At 41.4% G+C, this 19,669-nt stretch overlaps 1 protein-coding gene and 1 long non-coding RNA gene across 4 annotated transcripts; both read right to left on the reverse strand.

Annotated features, from left to right (window-relative positions):
- Positions 1-4,873: 4,873 nt before the first annotated feature.
- Positions 4,874-10,870, reverse strand: LOC148005978 (uncharacterized). The gene is made up of 3 exons (XR_015621068.1): positions 9,505-10,870; positions 5,946-6,125; positions 4,874-5,129 (listed from the first exon to the last, which is right to left on the reverse strand). It is a non-coding gene; the product is annotated as an uncharacterized LOC148005978 (long non-coding RNA).
- A 3,013-nt stretch (positions 10,871-13,883) lies between these two features.
- Cdkn2c (cyclin-dependent kinase inhibitor 2C) lies at positions 13,884-19,549 on the reverse strand. Of its 3 annotated transcripts, none has more exon segments than NM_131902.5 (3): positions 13,884-14,654; positions 17,929-18,068; positions 18,521-19,549. In NM_131902.5, coding segments are annotated over 2 exon segments (507 nt in total). In that variant the 5' UTR covers positions 18,058-18,068; positions 18,521-19,549; the 3' UTR covers positions 13,884-14,276.
- Positions 19,550-19,669: the final 120 nt, after the last annotated feature.

Consider the following 19,669-nt stretch of genomic DNA (forward strand, 5'->3'; position numbering starts at 1 on the left):
GAGGAAGGGAAACCAACAGAAGGGGAGTAAGTGAGGGTAGCGAGGTACAGTCAGAGTAGGTTGTGTGCCTGTCACAATAAAACATTTCAGGAGAGAAACGGTCATTTCTCGCAGTGTTTGTTAGGGAGTGGACTCGGGGCCTTAGGCACACACAGTATTCACTGTACCACTGAGAGCCCTCCATGACTCACTATGCCTTCAGGCATTCAGGATATATTGCTGGACACCTAACATGTGGTAAGAATTATGACAGAAACGGGGGGATGGTGAGCTATCCAAAAGGAACATAATCCTTCCTGCCTGGAGGGAAATCCTCAAGGAGACAGCTTCTTCTTGACATTCCAAGAAGGGTATGTTAAGAGCAGTAGACACAAATGTGGCTTAAAACATTTTATCTTTCTATTGCGTATATGGTAGTGTGTTACAAAAGGACACGTTTGCAGAAGCGTGTATTATACACCGAGCCCCTCACATTGTCCCCTACCTTCTCTGTCCACCCCTCACTATCCTGCTAGTCCTCTTTGCTCCCCAAGATAGACTTGCTTCTTCTGTCAGGTCATACTTATACCCACAATCTAATAAACTCTACATGAAATCTATGAACTGTAGAACAGAGAAGACCTATACCTTTTTTTCTAAAACTGGTTTACTTCACTCAATATGATTAACTGCAAATGACATGACTGCATCCTTCCTTAGGGTCAAAAGGAATCCCACTGTGTATCATATACTCCATTCTCCGTATCCTTCCTCAGCTGTCTGTTCCACACAAGAGTAGTTCTGTAGCTCGGCTCTGCTGATTGTGGGGCCCCACAGGTGTGTAAGACTCTCTCTGATAGGCTAACCTGAGGATGTGTGAATAAATATCCTGTCTGGACTTTGTTGTTGCTAATTTCTCTTGTTTCTTCCTCCTTCTAAAGAAGTGGCAGGAGGGCTGGGGAAATTGCTCAGTGGTTAGAGCACTGACTGCTCTTCCAGGGGTCCTGAGTTCAATTCCCAGCAACCATATGGTGGCTCACAACCATCTGTAATGGGGTCTGATGCCTTCTTCTGGTGTGTCTGAAACAGTGACAGTATATACACATACATGAAATAAGTAAATTTAAAAAAAGAAATGGCAGGAAATATGAACATCTTATAACTTATCTTGTTAGGCTATACAAAGGCATTGCTCTCAAACCATATAGAATGGATGTAGTTCACAGTTGCCTTTCAGGGATCGAAGGTGGGACCCAATTGCTGAAGACACCTCACACTTAGGAATAGGACTTGGTGATTCTAGCTGGATCTGACCTGAAGGCCTCTTTCCCGCAGTCTACCTTGGTCTTGGAGAATACTCTGCAGGCTGTAAATGAGGGAAGCAATTAAGCAGTTCTGCTTAGCTGCAACATCCTTGAACTATAGCAATCACCAGCACGGCAATATATGCATGGAGGTGTAATAAGTGGCACTCACACGTCAGTGACAACCATCAGCTGCCTAATTGGATTAGAGGCCCACTTAACAAGAGGGAAACCATGCTTGGTTCGGGCAAACCTAGCCAGATTGTGGAAGTATGGACCTTAGAAAAGAATCTACTGCCTCCATTTTGCTAAACCAGAATAATTCTTCACAACATTCAAAGTCTTTCCCTTACATTCACAGAGAATTGTAGCTACTGCCTCTCATCAAAGAAGCCTTTCTTCATAGCAAGTAGAAACCATCATGGAAAACCACAACTGGGCATAATAAGATCAACAGACCGTGCGTGGGGAGTCCAGCCGGGTGGGTATATCTTCATCACCTTCGTCTCAGGGTTTTATTGCTGTGACACCATGACCAAGGCAACTCTTATAAAGGCAAGCATTTAATTGGTGCTGGCTTATAGTTTCAGAGGTCCAGTCCATTATCGTAGTGGGAAGCATTGTGGCACACATGCAGACACGATCCTGGAGAGATAGCTGAGAGTTGTACATCTCCATCCAAAGGCAGCCAGGAGGAGCCTCTCTTCCACACTGGGCAGAATTTGAGCATAGGCGCTCAAAGCTCACACCTACAGTGACTCACTTCCTCCAACAAAGTCACACCCACTCTGACAAGGCTACACCTCCTAATGGTGCCATTTATCATAAGTCAAGCGTATTCAAACCACTACACAGCTCTTGCATCTATTGCTCAGGGAACATCACAAAAGAGTGAGTGCAGAGCTTGTAAGAGCCACACTACCAGAAAGTCTTCTGTGAAACAGCCTTTCCTAGAAATGGCTGCATGAAAGATGGCAATATCAATGGATAAGTTAACGTAGAAGGGATCCTGTCACTAGACAAAATAAACTATAGGCAACTAATGACTGCTAGGGTGTGGAGAATGGGCCTCTCCCAGGGACAAAGCCCTTTATTGGTTGTCCAGTGAAGAATGGTCAGCCTTGAATTATATACATACCCCCAACAAAAAAGGACTGAGCAGGTTGTATGTGTCAGTATGTGTTTGTGTACATATATGCACACATATATGTGGTAACAACAATAATCACAGAAAAATAGGCTATCAGTTTGAGAGCGGGGACATGGGGGCATTGAAGGAGGGCTGGAGGGGGAAAAGTGATGTAATTCTATTTCAATTATGACAACAAAACCTTTTAATGAAGTGTAGGGATACAGTGGTCTTAGCATATTCTTAAGGCTGGGCAGCAACCATCACTATCTAGTTCATTTTCATCCCCTGGAAAAGGAACTGTATCCACACAGTTACTCCTCAGATCCCCCTCCTATAGCGCCTGTTAACCACTCCTCTACTTTAGAGCTCATCTTAAGAACATTTAATCTAATAAAGTCACACAATATGTAAGCTCTTGTGTTGGCTTCTTTCACTTAGCATGCTTGACTGCTCGTCCATGTGGTAACTTCTGTTTGCTCTTCGTTCCCTTTTGTGCTAAAGACAGTCCATTGTATGGAGCGTATACGTCCATTCTTCACTCCTGGTATCACCTTCCATTGCTCTTCCTAACTTCGAGAATTACTCCAAGGCTTTGTCAAGGTTCTTTGAGAGCAGCTGGCATTAGGGTTCTCTTCCCTCATTTTTGTTCTCTGTAAAATTCTATATTTTCTTTTCTTTTATCTTCCTTCCTTCCTTCCTTCGTTCCTTCCTTCGTTCCTTCCTTCCTTCCTTCCTTCCTCCCTTCCTTCCTTTCTTTTTTATTAAGACAAGGTCTTATTACATAGGCCTAATGGCCTAGTCCTCTATATGTAGACCAGACTAGCCTTGAACTCACAGCTCCTTGAACCTCAATGCTGAGGTTAAAAGCATGTACCACTACGCCCAGCCTCTCATATTTTCTTAGCAATGCAATTCTACATCCTAACAAGTATTCTATACGTCAGCGTGATGGCTCAGGATGTGCATTTTTCTGGGGTGATTTTATGGACTAATCTTCACTTTTGTTCTACATGCTGAATATGTAACGATGAATCCAATGCCATGCAAACCCTCAAGAAACAGACCATTTTGTAAAACTGCCACATACAGAGTACAATAAAATATGGCTCCGTGGTTAAGAGTGATTGCTACTCCTGTGGAGGGTGAAATTCAGTTCCCGGAACCCTCCAGAGGCTGTCTCTCAACTGCCTGTCCCTGCAGGACTCCACAAGCACCCCCACAGCACACAGGCACAGTCTCCAGATGAACACACACACACACACACACACACACACACACACACACACACACACACCTGAAGAGTGATGTTTTACACACAATAGCCAGTTAAGTGTAATTCTTAAACTGATGAACATATATATTGATCAGATGCATATGAAGTTTCTTGGAGTGGTAATTCAAAGTCTTAATTAAAGGTTTCATTAATTAATTTAAAAATTTTAACTTGAAATTTTATTTACTATTATTATATATGCCCGGGATGTAGGTGTGTGTGTGTGTGTGTGTGTGTGTGTGTGTGTGTGTGTGTGTGTAGGTCAGAGGACAACCTTGTGGAGTTTGTTCTTTCCCTTCACCATTTTATGAGCTGCAGGGATCAAGTTCAGGTCATCAGGCTTGTGCGACAAGCTCTTTACCGACTGAGCCATCTCTCTGGCCCCTTTTTTTAATGCTTAGATTGGAGGCACCACACCGTAGTATACATATTTCTATTACTTAGAATTGTGGGGCTTTCTTTGCTTTGTGACTACAATAACTAGATTGATGTCACAGGAAACCTCTGTATTAACAGACTTTTAGGTAACATTAATAAATACTGCCTAAATGAATTAGAGCCCTGTAAAGAGTTTTGTGCCCATTTTGCAGATAAGGAAAGTAAAGGTCAGAAGAGCTAAGTAGCTATTTCATAGTGAGATAGTCAACTAATGTCATAATTGTAAGTCATTTTGCTCTAAAGCCACTGACCCTCCTATACTAACTACTGTGATGGATTGTGTTTCATAATGATTACAGTTCTAGTCATAGTTTTATCAGTATCATAGTTACCTAGTACAAAACAATGAAAGATGTCTTTCAAAATATTTATTTATATATGATTTTGTTATAAAATTTCTCTCCATGTAGCCACTTCCATAATCTATGTATTTGTTAGATTAAGGCACTCTGAGAGATTACAAGACAATTATTTTGAGGTATCCAGTGATAGGTTATTTAAATTAGTATCATCAGCCTTTCCAGTATTTTCCCTAGTAAGGCCCCTTTGTCGGTACAATCTAAAGTACACATCACCAGGCACTTTTAAGTCCCTTGAGGTCAAAATGGATTTCCTAGTTGGCAAGGCTGGTTCATACCTATAACCCTGTAGCCTTGGGAACCGAGGCAAGAGGATTTTCATGAGTTCAGGCCAGCCTGACCTACAAAGTCATTCTCAAAACAAAAGCATACAAACAAAAAAGAGAGCTTGTGTCTTTCTGTTGCTTGTGGTTTATTAGTAATAGCTGTGGTTTATTAAGGGCTTATGGGGGGGCAGGGTCTTTGTACACATTTTGCTGCTCTTCACAGGAACATGAAAAAGAGGGGTTGCTTCTCCCAGTTTTCAAAGGCAGAAGGCCCATGGTCCCAACAGCATAAGCCTATTAGGTGACCATGCTGATGGGTTCATGATACATGATTATCCACTTGACTGATTTGTGCCAATTTGGTGAAAACCTTTCCATCTGGCAGGAGAAAGAAAAGACACAGTTTGAATTCTTGTGTTATTTTTAAGTTACCAGCTCTCTACAGACAAGTGCTCACTTTCTATCAATTCTGAGTTTCCTGATTGGTAGAAAGGGATTTTTTTTTTTTAAAAAGGAGGCCCAACACAACCCTTGCCTTGAAGGAGTTATGAATATTAAACAAGGAAATACAGATGCGAAATAAATATTCATAACTTACTTATGTGTTTCTTTTGTCTCATTAAAATGTAAACCAAACAAATAAGCAAATAAAGATTAAAAAAGAAAAGATATTTCGCCTATACCATATATGTTTATGTATGTGTTCATAATTTACTAGTCTGCAAATGATGACACAATTCTGTATAATCCAAGGCTTTGTGGAGAAGTTTTTCCAAATGCTAATACATGCACAATTACATTGAAACAGCCTTCGAAATCTTTCAGAAAAATTGCTATCAGATAACTACACAGAGACCGCTGGGTTTTGGTTCTGGATAGTCATGTTGCTTTCCAGTAATTATTTTAACCTAATGGAAGGAGATTTAAATAGTTTTCCTCAGAAATCCTTTCCCTCAAATTAATAGGTGATTTTGTGAGAGGTGACTTTTCTGTTAGTTGATTTAATGTCATTGTCATTCTGAACCTTGCTTTTTATGTCCAATGCTTTGATCTTATTTTTTTTCCAGTATATTCTGTTGCTAAGTAGAAAATCCCCATTATAAACAGATATTATCTCTTGTTTAAATTATACATATTTAAATTCAAAATAGTGGTAAAGATATACTTTGGGATAGAAATGATAAAAAATATTACCTTGATCCTCTGTATAATCTTTTCTTCTTAAAAATGGTATACTGTTTTCATCCTTTTATTTTGAGACATTATTTTCCCTAGAGAGCACTGATTTTTAAAATTCTTTTATGTCAGAATTTTTTGGTAGTCAGAAACTCATTTGCTGGTCTTTGGTTATGTTACATGGTCTTTCAATAGAATCTGATGAACAGGAAAAAAAAGAGAGTTAATATTTTTACAGGTAATAGCCACATGTTTGAAGAAGCACACATTTTCAATCTTTAAAAAGGGTTAAAATAATAAGCCCCTTAAACAGGATTTCAGTCACTGGCATTTAGCTCATAGCACTACATAGGATTCTCTATGATACATAGTACTACACACGATTCTCTATGATACTTCTGTCTTCCTGTTTTTCCTAGGCATTAGTTGTGTCTGACTTGAACTGAAATACCTTTTCTCCTTTGATACTCTTTCTGTTCAGCTCTCTGCTTTTCTGGTAGATACATGGTATACTTCAACAACTGTGGGCACTCTGTACTAGCTCGGAGCCATTTTGATTACTTTAAAACAAATTAGCCAGCCTTTAGCCAGTTCAGTGATCTCTCCCATGTGGCCTTATGCTGGTCTCACACAGAACAGGCCCTGACTCTACACCAGATGGCCAACTGTATCCACTAAGCCTTTCAGAATGGTGCTGGTCTTGCTAGCTTGGGACAGAATATATGCTTTTTATATGTAAGAAAAAAATATATTAATTTATAGATATGACTATAAATAACAGTTTTTTTTCCTAGCTGTATCTTTGAAACATTCCTCAAATGAAAGCAGTAGAAAATTTCATAGGAAACTGGAAAACTGTCCATATAAGAACTTTAAATTTGCTTATATTTACTGTAGTGATGCAGGAAAAGCTGGTACCATTTGCCTTGTTTTCATTCTTGGACAGATATGTTTTACTGCTCATCCTTGGTCCTTGCTTTTAGATTCCTTATCAAACCTCCCCTTTGTGTAATTAATATTTAATCTACGGCCACATCCATCTAAAATATTTAAAATATCTCTTTGTCCTCTTGTCGTTATCAAGATTCTGGCTTTGTATTTGAAATTTCTTAACTGTAAATGTTAAATGAATTGCTATGTCCTTGCCCCATGACAAGAATTTTAAATAATGCCAGGCAGAAGTAGGACCTGTGTAGTGCTTTCAGTTCTAGGATTTTACCCTTCCCTGGATCATGAGTGAAAATGAGCTCGCCTATAATGAAAAACATTATAGCTCATATTTGTATGAACTGCAGTAATACAAATCTTTAAAAGGTGATGTGGAGTGAATTGGTATTTTTGTTCAAAATGTCCATCTCCTCCATATAAAATTTTGGTAAGAAATATCTCAATGAAAATACACATAAAACATTCATGTGGGACACAGCTAAAAAGCCTTGTTTTAATGGTCTGCTCAATACTAACTGTATGGTTATAGAGAACACTTGGAAGTAAAAAAAAAATGTAGCTATAAAGTATTAAGCATACAGTTAAATTACATAATTTACCTGCAGGAATAATTTATTTTTAAAGGCAACTGGGCCTTGATCCTGAAGTCCTGTTTGTACATTTCCCCATAATTATTAACGACTTAACTTTTGAGGTTCTCCTTATGTAGACTGGACTGATCTTGAATTGACAGAGATTCCACTTGCCTCCCCTTAACTTCTTTTTTATTAACTCAATCAGCATTTCCTTAATAGGCCAAATTAAGATGTATTAAATTGTTTTGAAAACCACAAATTACATTCAAGACGTTCCTAGATCTTGGTTTTAGGCTAAAAAATATTGGTAGCATATGTAAAATATTAAGTGCTTTTTGCATTCCAACTTATGTTCGAGACTTAAATACATGACTGCTGTAAGTTAGTGTCAAGACTTCTTCACCTTTACCTTTACTTCCAACAAATACAGGCCAAGGCTTTTACCCATAAACTCGGGGCAAATTCTAGCTGTGGGAATAACAAGTGCTTTTTAGCATCAGTGAGTGTAATTACTTTTAAAGTTTTAAAGAGACAGCTAAGGAAGAAGGAATTTTTTAAAACATGAGCCTCTCTACCTACATGCTATCATTTTTTTTGTTCATTATCCAAAATGTGAAGAAAAAAATAAAAGGAAAAAAGGGGGGTTTAAAGTTAAGACAAGCAAAATTACAGGGCTAATAGAGTAAGATGGTTTTATTTTTAAAATTACTTTTCCCAGTTATGCTTACTTAACATAGAAGAAGAGACCCTGAGATGATCAACTCTTTTTCTCATGAGGAACACAACATGATAAGTTAAGAAAACACACACATTATAATACCTACTATTGCTCATCTAGGCAGAGAGTAGTAGGTGATTGACCACCAATCAGATGCTGCTCAATTTAATAATCTGACCACTGGTTCTACTACACGAGTGTTTTTATTTTACTGTGAATCATCACCACACTGTAAGATTACTATTGATCTGCAAATTCATTCATTCATTCTTTAAGGTGATGATATTTATTAAGACCTGCTCCATACCTTGACAAAGGAGGAAATGCACGTCATTTTTAAGTGGCCCATAAAGGTTGGTCCAAAGTGTCTAACTGTAGACTGCACATCAGGTACTGCTGTATCATTGAGGGCATCCTTTTTTTTTCCCCAATGAAACCATCTAAGGAGATAACTATAGGATAGGAATTATTTGGGCTCAGAAGGACCTTATGCAGAATGGTGGTTCTGAACTTGTGAGAGAAGACACAAGCATGGGCTGTTCATGAACTGCCAGCTGGCAGGACTGTCCCTAGACCAGAATGCTGGCTTTTTTCTTTTTTAATTTTAGGAAGCTGTGTTTCTGAGGCACACATTTAAAATTCTTAACAGACCTCTTTTCCAGCAAGTGTACAGACTACACTGAGCAGGACCAGGGAAGTAGACAGTATTTAATGTGGTTGATAATTTAGTTGCATTTCTAGGTTAAAAATCCAACATCAAAAGATGTTGGGATATTTTGCCTTTATATGGAACTTTCACTATTGAGGTAACTAATTTGAAAACCAAAGGCACAGAAATAAAATCTGCCAACATGTTACGGCTCTGTACATGGTTAAGATACAGTTCTAGACTTTTCTAAGAGACTTGCTGTACTGATGAAATATTAAAAGCAGAAGCTTCCATGTCCAAATATTCTCAGGAAACAATCTGGGTTTTACTTAGCAACTACAGAAACTCCATTATTTGTATATAAAAAGGACAATATCACTATAATTATACCAATTAAATGTCTTTCTGGTAAATTATTTCTTCCTTAGAACTGGTTGAAAGGATTTCTTCTTAGTACTCGGAAGAAATGAAGTGTAGTTGGATAGAAATTGGTTTCTTACTTCCTCCTCCAAAGGGCTGCTGTTTTTGGCTGGTTGTTTTGTATTTGGGGGTAGGGGAGAATGGAGTGTGAGAAAAGAGAAAAAAAGGCTGTATATAAAATTATCAAGTAGTCCTAAGTTGAAATTCTGCTTTGATCAGGGAGACAGAAACACACAGAGATTAGGTGAGACAGTTTTTGTACAGTACCTGTATAATTTTTTAAAATGTATACCTCTGTTCTCAGGTTCCCCTCCTTATATGTGCTGATTTCTCTGGAAGGTTCAGAATCCATTTTAGAACATGGCAAGCAAACTATGTGAGCTCCACTTGTGCTTTTGCAGGTGTCGTGGTAGCAGGAATAACCTTTGCTCACTTGCTGGCTGAGACCAAACTGTTTTTTTAATGTCTGCTGAGAATTAAAGACAACACAGAAAATTCCAAAACCACATCCTAACACCTAAAGTCCACACAGTGTCTCTACACAGATGAGAAAATATTTCGCTGAAATCTTAATTTACCAAGTGTATATCCAAATCTGGGAGTTGGGAGAGAAGGGGGATTCTTCTGAGGCAACGCTGAAGATTGGGGGGAAAAAAACCCACACACAAAAAAGTCATACTCCTAGGTGTTCTGCACACCCCAGCCCTGAAGGCCACCGTTCAGGCTGGGGTCTTTATGAATGAACGTGCATTTTCGGTTCCGGATGTCTAGGAATTTACGGAGGAAAAGCAAAACCATGGGGCAGTTTTGTGAATAGTCCAAGACCGTAAGAAGCCAGAGTAGAATTTGTCTCCTTAGCAGTTGGACGCAAGCTGGGAAGCCCGGCTGTCTTCAGCTGTCATCGCCAGGGGAGGAAGGGAGATCAGGTTTTGGAGTAGGACTCCGAGTGGTTGCAGCAAGTCCGCGGCTCCGGCCGCCAGCTCACCTCCGTGGACAGCCAGGCGCTCACCGGCCTGCTCACCACAGCTCGCGCACCGCCCTCCGGCCGCAGCCCCGGGGCCAGCTCTAGCCAACGGAAGGACTGCCGGAGGGCCAGCACCGGGAGCTGGCTGCAGTAGTCGTCCACAACTCCCGGAGTCCTGGGGGACCGGTTCCCCCTTCCTTGGTCCCAGCTCCCTCCTCCCGCTCCTCCGGGTGTGCCAGCTAGCCACGAACCATCGCTACACTCACTCGAGGGCGCCTCCAAGGTTACCCGCGGCTGGGGGCTGGCGCGCGCTGCGGCCACTGGCCTCCTTTGTAGCTCTCCTCTTGCCCTTTGCCATTCGCTGCCGCAGGGCTGTGGGCTTCCAAGCCCCAAGCCGGACGCGTCCTAAGGCTCAGGGAGGGAAATTGGGCTGGGAGACAGGCCGGCTCCCGACCCGGCTGGGGGCAGCCTCGGTGGCTCGGGGTGCCTGGAACAGCCAGGTCAAGAGAAGCCGCGGAGGGCCGGGGCTGGGGCTCGTGCAGGCACGCTCAGTGCAGCGCGCTGGGCATGGGGTGATGTGGGGGCTGCAGGAGACACCGAGGTGCGAGAGGCATCCCAGGTCCATAGAGGGGCAGAGACCAGCCAGCCGCCAAACCTGAGGGGGAAACTAGCTAAATAAAAGAAGACTGTTATTTAAGGCGCGGAAATTTGAAATATTTGGACAGGAAGAGAAGAGAAAAGAGACCTTTGCGAGGAAGGAAAAAAAAGTGAGCTAACGGTTTTGCAGCTCCCCCACCCCCACCCCCGGCTTTTCTGCACGCGCAGAAGGAGCGCCCGGCTCCAGCTTCTTCCCTATTGCACCCAGACCTAGTCCAAGTCTGAGACACAAAAGATGTGTTCTCAGTCCCTCCATAGATGCTGCGGTTGGCTCTGGGCAGAGCTTTACCCCATCTCAGGCGGGGATTTTTGTTTTTCTGCCTCTCACTAAGTGCCTGCGTGGGTCGGTTTGCATGTAACTGCCGGGTGAAAAGGTAGCACGGTCTACACACACCAACATGAGGCTTTCTCCTCTGCTGTCTTTTGGCAGGGGTGGCTTAGAACAGTCCGGGAGGTTTGCAAGTATGACCCCTTCTTGCTCCAGCACTCTGACAGTTTTCATTGTTTTTTTGGACGCTGGTGAAAGCTTTAAAGCAACTTCCGAGCAACAGGAAACTTGAAGGCCACAAATTCTGACATTCAATATGATCAAGATAGAGTAAATTATATTGCCAAGTAGATTGCTTTCTCAGGAAACAATACTTTATGTATTTGTCAGTTACTCAAAGTGGTGTGTGTGTGTGTGTGTGTGTGTGCCTGTGTGTGCGTGCAAGAGCTCCTCACAGCCCTGATTGATGAATGATATTCATAAAATAAAATAAAAACCCAAAACTGACTCACTAGAGAAATGAGATGAAAGATATTTTGGTTAGTGAATCTGGTACCAGGTGGACTGCGACCCTGTAGCGCGCGCGCGTGTGCACACACACACACACACACACACACACACACACACACACACCACCCTTTGCAGGTATAAGTTGGATTTAGTTTATTGTCCAAAGGCTGGACCTGAGTGTCCCGGTGCGGATTAGGGCATAGTGAAGAAAATTCAGCTCGAATCTCTACTTTATAACCTCTGTCTTTAATATAGCAGGGTCTCCTGGGGATCCGGGCACTCTATCCAATTAGCTTTTTCATCCTTACTCTGCACCTGAATAAATTCAGACTCCTTCCGACCTGAGCTCGCTGCAATTTAGACCCCATTAAGCTCAGCAACACACTCTGTTCTCTGCTTATTCAAAGGGTTCTACTGAGTACTGTCGAGGTTTTTGAGAGATTGGATAGCTTTTCATATTTCCTAGAGGGGACCACATAACTCATTTCTAAAATACTTAGATTAGCAAAGCTGCTTCCTGCGTGGAGCCAGGGTAATGTGGAGATGTTTTAATGCCTAGCAAATCTTAAGCTGATGAAGAGATAGTGCGTCCTCTTGCTCTGTTGTGCTCAGACCACCCGAGAACAAAGCAATTACAGGACTTCTCTTTTGCTTTATGGACGTTTCATGCCTTTGTATTTGACATCTCTAAAGGTGACTTCCACATCATGGGATAAAGTAAATGCTGAGATGTGTGGGACTGCGGAGTCAATTGGACTGGAAATTTAGAATTGCCCAACTTTACCGTTGCAATGGGTAAGAAGGGTTTTAAGGAACTGCCTTCAGTCATAGTACTATGCTTATTTTATATATTGAGTCTATTTTTACATTGAAAGGTTTTCCTTTTTGAGCATCTCTACTAGTACCTTCAAAAGTTTCCTAAGTTTAACATCATACTGCCATTGAAAGTCAATTCATGTAGAATTGTAAAAAAAAAAAAAAAAAAAAAAAAAAAATCTTTCTGCATTCACTTTAGGGAATGCGAATTTTTAACCCATAGTGAAAATGTTTGTTTTTGATGCCAGGCTCTCACATTACACTAGAAGATAAGCCCATGAGAACCACTTGCCTTCCGCCCTTGCAGCTTTTGCAAAGGCAGACATTAGAGCCATGCCCTCAATAAACCTTCAAGTAGTTTGTTCTTTCTGAATTGAAGGCAAAGAGCTTAAGAAGCCAGGGAGGGAACTTCCACATAAAACATCTTTGTTTGTGTGGCAAGTGATGAATGCAGCATTTATAAACTTATAAATGGTGACTGCACTGAAATCCTTTGGTGACTATCTTTAACATGATAGTAAAAGTACCAGATATGGGGGAATCCTTTTGGAAATCTGAGATATGTCTAGTTCCTTCAACAATCTATTAAGCTAAACATGTTCCCGCAAAGACTCATTTAGTTTTTTTTTTTTAAGTGGAAATGAGTCAAACTCCACATGGAAGAATTGCTTGTTATGTATGTGAAAATTTCTATATTTCTTACTCTGTAGACCCTAGGTAGGTATGGTCTTTATATATCATCTATACGTTTTTTCCTGGCTGAGATTTTTTTTAGTCTCCTACCACGAATACCAATATTTATATTTTTAATACTTAAACATTTTATAGTATTGCATTTTTGACATTTTCGGGGGGGAAGGCCGGTGTTGCACTGGCTTGAAACACATTAAGTAATTGTTTCATTTTATGGTTTTTTTTTTTTTTTTTTGGTTCTTTTTTTTCGGAGCTGGGGACCGAACCCAGGGCCTTGCGCTTCCTAGGCAAGCGCTCTACCACTGAGCTAAATCCCAGCCCCTCATTTTATGGTTTTAAAAAGTCACCTAACCTAAGGGAAGCACCACGTCAGTGGTGCTTTTTAGAGCTGATGCTCTTCCAAAAACTACCTTTCAGCCAGTTGACTCAAATTTGAGAAAAGGGGGTTGGTTGGACATTACAAGGAATTCATACTGAAATAATTTCAAGCCTGATCTTCGAAATTGCTGGGCATATTCTTTTTTGAAGCCAAAATACTAATATGAGCAGAGCCAGCCAATGGATTCTTTGAGGGGGCAGGGGAAGGAGATAAGAGGACTGGCTCCACTGCAGTCACACTGGCACCAGGCTTCCAGTGTGTTCCTTTCTAATGCTAAGACTTATGCTATCATGAACTCTAACACACTTCTTACAAAGGGGTGGGCTGTAATCACAGGTAAAAATCACAGGAAAATGTGGTCCTCTTATGAAAAATGTGTTTTAATTAGGCAAAAGATGCATCAGGACAAATAATTTTTAAAACAAAGTCTCCAAGTCAGACATTGAGAATGGCAAAGGGTAAGCAAGGAAAGAAAAAAAAAATCAAAGATAAAATATCCAGAAGAAAGGCACAGATAGCCATATGCAATTACATGTTAGAAATCAGAATTTTGACAGTGAAAAAGATGTTTAAATATTTCATAAACTTGTAGTAAGATTTCCACTTAGGCAGTTTTGAAGGATTTGACTAGCTGCTTAAAATATGAAAACAAAGCAAAACGAAACCCTATATTTTAATAAGTGATAGTAAAACAGGACAGCCAGCCAACTAAGGGACAAAGAGAAGGCGGTGGGTGGAAAAGACCACCACACTCACTGCAGGCTCGTGGCTCCCCCAACCCCATTCGCCTCCATCAGGCTGATGACCTCATTTCTTCCATAGAACCTGGCCAAGTCGAAGGCGGTGTCCCCCTTATGGTTCCGATGCCCAACATTGCAGGCTGTGTGCTTCATTAGGAACTCCACCACAGGGAGGTGGCCTTCTTTGGCAGCCAAGTGCAAGGGCAGGTTCCCTTCATTATCTTCGATGTTAACATCAGCTTGGAACTCCAGCAAAGCCTGTACAGTGTCCAGGAAACCTGCTCTGGCAGCATCGTGAATGACAGCAAAACCAGTTCGGTCTTTCAAATTGGGATTAGCACCTCTGAGGAGAAGTCTCCTGGCAATCTCCGGATTCCCAAGTTTCATAACCTAGGAAAGAAGTTAAAGATGGGAGAATCCCTCCAGGCTTGAGCCACAGCAATATTTAAAGACATTTATTTGTCCTATTTAGGTAACTATTTTTGATTCAATTCTTGAAGAAGACCCATAGAATACAGTTTGGAGGTTGTGGCAGTAGGAAATTACCAGTCAATAAACATAGAAGAAAACCTACAAAAATTGATGAACTAGCCTAAATCAGCCCAGATGTAGTAGAATAAATTGGTCAATAAAACAGAATTCTTGAAACACGAAGAAATTTGATGGCTAATTTGGTTATCTTTCACAAAGACCTGTGTGTGTGTATTTTTCCCCCATGAATTCTTTTTCTTTTTTTTTTATAAAGGAATGTAATTTGGGTAAAAGGCCTCCTGTTTGTTTATTCATGCTCATAAACTATACCTGGAGTATTAATTCTGGAAGATTAAATGAGGATAAAATTTATTTCCTAATAGCTACTGAAAACCAATGATGGGAATCTTTAAACTTCCCCCATAAGTGTCACTTCCTATTGAATGGATCCTTTAAAATCCCAGAGTTGGCATTTTCTTAAATGATTAGTTTTAACAAGGCTCCTCCAAATAGATATGCTTGAACTGTCCAAGCATTAGTATGTTTTCTTTACAGGCTAAAATATTGGCTACTGGGAGCATTCCATGCTTAGGCTTCATTTCAAATTACAGAATATTACTCGGCCATTTAGGTATTAAATTAAGCCACTGTGTTCTACATTACTTACTATATCGACTTATTTTGAACTAAGTTGGTGATGTGCCTCACATCAGGGAGGAAATGATTGCATGGCTACCATCCCTGAAAAGAATCAAATGGCCATCCTACTATATTAATAGGACTACTCAAAGTTCTAACTAGCTTTCTGGTACTCAAGTGAACAAAAAGTAAAAGCAAGATATGTGATGTGTGTGTTGGAACAGTCAGCTTTGTCTTGTGGTTTGAGTCATTTAATAATCAACTGGTGAGCCTGTCTAATTTCCGTTTGCACTCACTACATATGAGAATAGCTATTTGTAAACTACCACTGTTTTGAAAGTCAGAATAGACTATCAACACTTGCTATCAAGGCTCAAAATATTTTATATTACACGGAATTATTTACTGCTGTTTAAATGTACACTTTAAAAGCTATCTTTAAGTAAAAAAAACTCTCATAAGTAAAAATACTTTGTATAACAGCACTTGAGAGCAAAAATATATTTAATTAACTTGTAAAAATTATTTTCATTAACATGCCAGAAAATCCAAGCATTTGAGCTGGTTTTCATTTGTAATTGGGTACACTCATAAGACTCTAAGTTATATAATAATATAGTAAGTGGGCTACTTACTGGATACTCAATATTTATTAGAATCAAATACTAATCCACTTGAAAATATGAACAAAGTTGATTATATCTCTTTAAAAATGTTTTAAGAGAGTACAAATTAATAAAATATATTTGGAGTGAATAATAGTTTATAAGTACAAGTACACACATTGTCAAGATACTAAGTTTCCTCTCTAATAAACCCTTCTCAGCCCCTTATTTAAGGCAGTAGAAAATTGACTTATTTTTCCAGAATCTCCATGAAATATATTTTCTGGTTATTAAAAATTAATAGTCTAATTTTTGACACCTCTCCCTAAAACCTTAGTCACATTTAAAGACTTAAAGTGAGCAAAACAAGAAACACCTTCGCAAAGCAAATGTATGATGAAGTTCTCTGATTATTCTGATTGAAAAACAAGAGCAAAGGAGAAAAGATTTCTGCAGCTGAGTAAAAAGCATAATCACAGAGTAAAATTTGCCACCTTTGGCAGAAAGTGAGAGTGTAAATGATTTTGAAGAAATTTCTTCCTGATGACACAATTTCAGAGTCAGGATTATGTATACCGAAAAAAGACTCATATTTGTGTGTACCTGTTTCATTATATGTTTTGATATTAAGCTATAATAAGTGGGTATTATCTAAGTTTAATAGAAGCAAAGTTGGGTGGTTATTTTTTAAACGTTTGTCAAAGTTTAATTATATTAATTACCCACTCGCCCTGTGCTGTCTTTTTCTGAACACAGATGAAATGTTTTCTACTTTGTGACTTTTCAATAGAAAACCTTTCAGCATCTGGAGTTCGTGGCATTGTTATCACCACCAAGCCAGTCCACAAGTACTAAGCAGAAAAACAAAAACAAAACCTTTTCCTTATTTAATCTTCCCAAATCAAGATAAATATTTTAGTATTTCTGCATAATCTTCCTCGGCAGAGAAGGTTTTTGTAAGGCCAGCCGTATTCTGATTTAAATTATACAGACCAAATGAGCTTTCTCCATTCTGGCATCTCCTGCCACTTAAATCTCTAATTTTTAAAACAGAAACAAAAATCTCTAATGCCTTTACCCCAGTGGGTTTTTTAAAAGCTGCTTCTGGATGGGAAAAGCTCCCAGGAGTACTATCAGAACTCCAATAAAAGCAACCGGTGGAGATCACTTTCCCAATGTTTTGCTTCTAAACCTTTCAGCAAAGTTACATGATAACATTTGGAGGGGGAAAATATCAGGTACATATTTGGCAGCTGGAAATGTGTCAGTTGTTGCCTGTAAATCTAATCACTGAAAATTAGAGCATACCACCACATGACCACAGGGATAATAAAACCACCACTGCTTAGCTCTGATTAGAAAATTCAACCTTTTAATTTCTCCTCACTCCTGAATGGGTGGATTAGGTATTGTATTAACTGTGAAAATGTACACCCTGTCCTGGTGACCAGGCTATCCCATACCAAACGAGGAAAGGTCGTTTGTTAGGACATGGAGCAGCTGAAGGTAAAACACCCTGCCTAACCGGCAACAGAATTAACTTTAAAGTCAATGATTAGGATCAAAATAGGTGAAAAACCACTATTAGCTGTGTATTTACTTCAAATAATAATCACAATAATGTGCTTAAAGAGCTATCTAAAACAACACTGCACAAAACAAACAGATTTCGACGATAAGACTACTTTAAAACCTCCATTGTCACAAAAGCATTCCAAAAATTATGACCAAACCTAGGATTCTCTTGATATCGAGGATGTTATTGGATTTGACCAGTTTCTCCAAAGTACGTCATTTTGGGGAGTTGGATCCACTTAAAGATATAAAATATGGCAACCATGTAGGTTTTAAAACAGTGAAGATCTGTACCCCTCCAAACTTAAAAGCTGTCATTTTAGAAGCCCAGGCAACCTTATTAACTTGTTTTTCCCACCTCTCTGGATACCAACCTGCAGCGCAGTTCTCCCAAATCCATTTTGAGCGTTGACGTTTACATTATTTTGCAACAAACTAGTAAGTTGCTCTAGGTCCCCCCTGGCAGCTGCGGACGCCAACTCGTTCCCCCAAGGCTCGGCCATTCTTTAGGGTCCTGACGATCGGGAAAAGACGATTAGTTGCTTCTCTTTTTCCCCTTTTCTTTGCTCCTAATCAGGCTGCATGATGGCATCGGAGGCTGACAGAAGGACTGGGATGGTTAATCTGGAGTAGAGCTTGGTAGTAAATACTAGTAAGGTCGGCCTGCCAAAAGCCCGCCCCTCGATTCACACGTGATTATTCAGCAAAACTGAGCCCATTGGAGAGGGGCTCCTTCCCTAGCTTTTTAGCTTAACCCCTAAGAAGGACTCTGGCGATTCGACAGAGATACATACACAGAAGCTTTTCTTGATTAATTACTATGGACGTGAGATGTAGGCAGAGCTGTCACGTACCTAAGCTTCACAGCTCTGTGAGGAGGATGTTGCGGAGACTTAAGGGACTAGGTCAGCTCAGAAAACACCGCGAAAGAAAAAGTATTGGAGAGTAGAAAAGGTATTAACCCACCCTTGTTCACAGTGGTGACTTGAGGCAGAATTTCAGAGTCGGGTCCTCCGCAGGGCTCACTTTCCATCCGTCTCGCAGAAGGGGGTAGTCCAGAGTGCGGCTCGCTAGCAAAGCGCCGCGCTGGCTGGATGCTGACGTGCTCGGGAGGGTTAAAGATGATTGCCGAAGGCAGACCAGAGCAGCAGTTCTGAAGCCCTCAACTCTCAGGTCTCAACGACTCCCAAGCGGGCTCGGCGTCTTCAGAAGAGCCTCCGGAGCCCGCCGGCCGGGCTGCCGCAGCCCCGCCGAGCCTCAGAGGCCGTGGGAGCCCGGCAGGGCGCGGGTCTCCGGAGGCTGGTGGGTGTGCGGCAGACCCCCGCCAAGCCCGTCATGCCGGCCCCGCCGGGTCCCGGGACTCCCGGCAGCCTGGGGACCGTGTAGGGCGAAGAGGGAAGCGTCTATGGGGCTCCAGCCGCTGGGGCAGCTCGCGGTAGCATCGCGCCTGCACCCGGCCAGCTCACCAGTAACTTCCCGCCTACGACCGAGCTAGCTCAAGCTCTCCACTGCAAGCGCTGGCTGAGCGGCGGCCGTCGCCTCTGTCGCGGTCTTTCCCTCCCTTTCAGATTTTCCCGGCGCCTCCGATGATGGGAAGGGTCTTTGGAAGTAGGAGCGGTCGCCGCAGATCCCGGGCGCAGTCTGTCCCGCCGACTTCTTGGCGGCCGCCCAGCAGCTCGGTGCCCGGTGCCACTTGGTTAGTTAGTTCTTGGCGGTCCTCCGGCCTGTGCCCCTATGTGTGCCGCGGACAGGACAGCGACTGCCAGCCAGCTCAGTCCCGGAGCTGACTCAGACTGCACCGGCCGGTCGGGAGCCGCGCCTGACAGTTTCTTTTGTAGTCCGATTCCCCCAAATCTCTGATCGCTGCTCTGTTCCCCGCTACAGGCACTTGCGCGTCTTTCCTTTAGGATTTTTCCCTCTCCTCTCTCCTTTGCTTCTTTTTCCGCTGAAGCAACTGCTGCTACGGTTGCCTCTGAAGGGACGGTGCCGGTTTCTTATCCCTTTTTTCCGACCTCATCAGCTTTTTTTGAAAAGAAAAAAATTGAGCGCTTTTTGAGTTGAAAAACCCGCCCCCATTTTAACGGCAGAGTTTTAAGGAGGCTCGGCGGAGTTAGG

Source organism: Rattus norvegicus, chromosome 5 (assembly GCF_021556685.1).
Source record: "Rattus norvegicus strain SHRSP/BbbUtx chromosome 5, alternate assembly SHRSP_T2T, whole genome shotgun sequence".
Taxonomy (NCBI): Eukaryota; Metazoa; Chordata; class Mammalia; order Rodentia; family Muridae; genus Rattus; species Rattus norvegicus.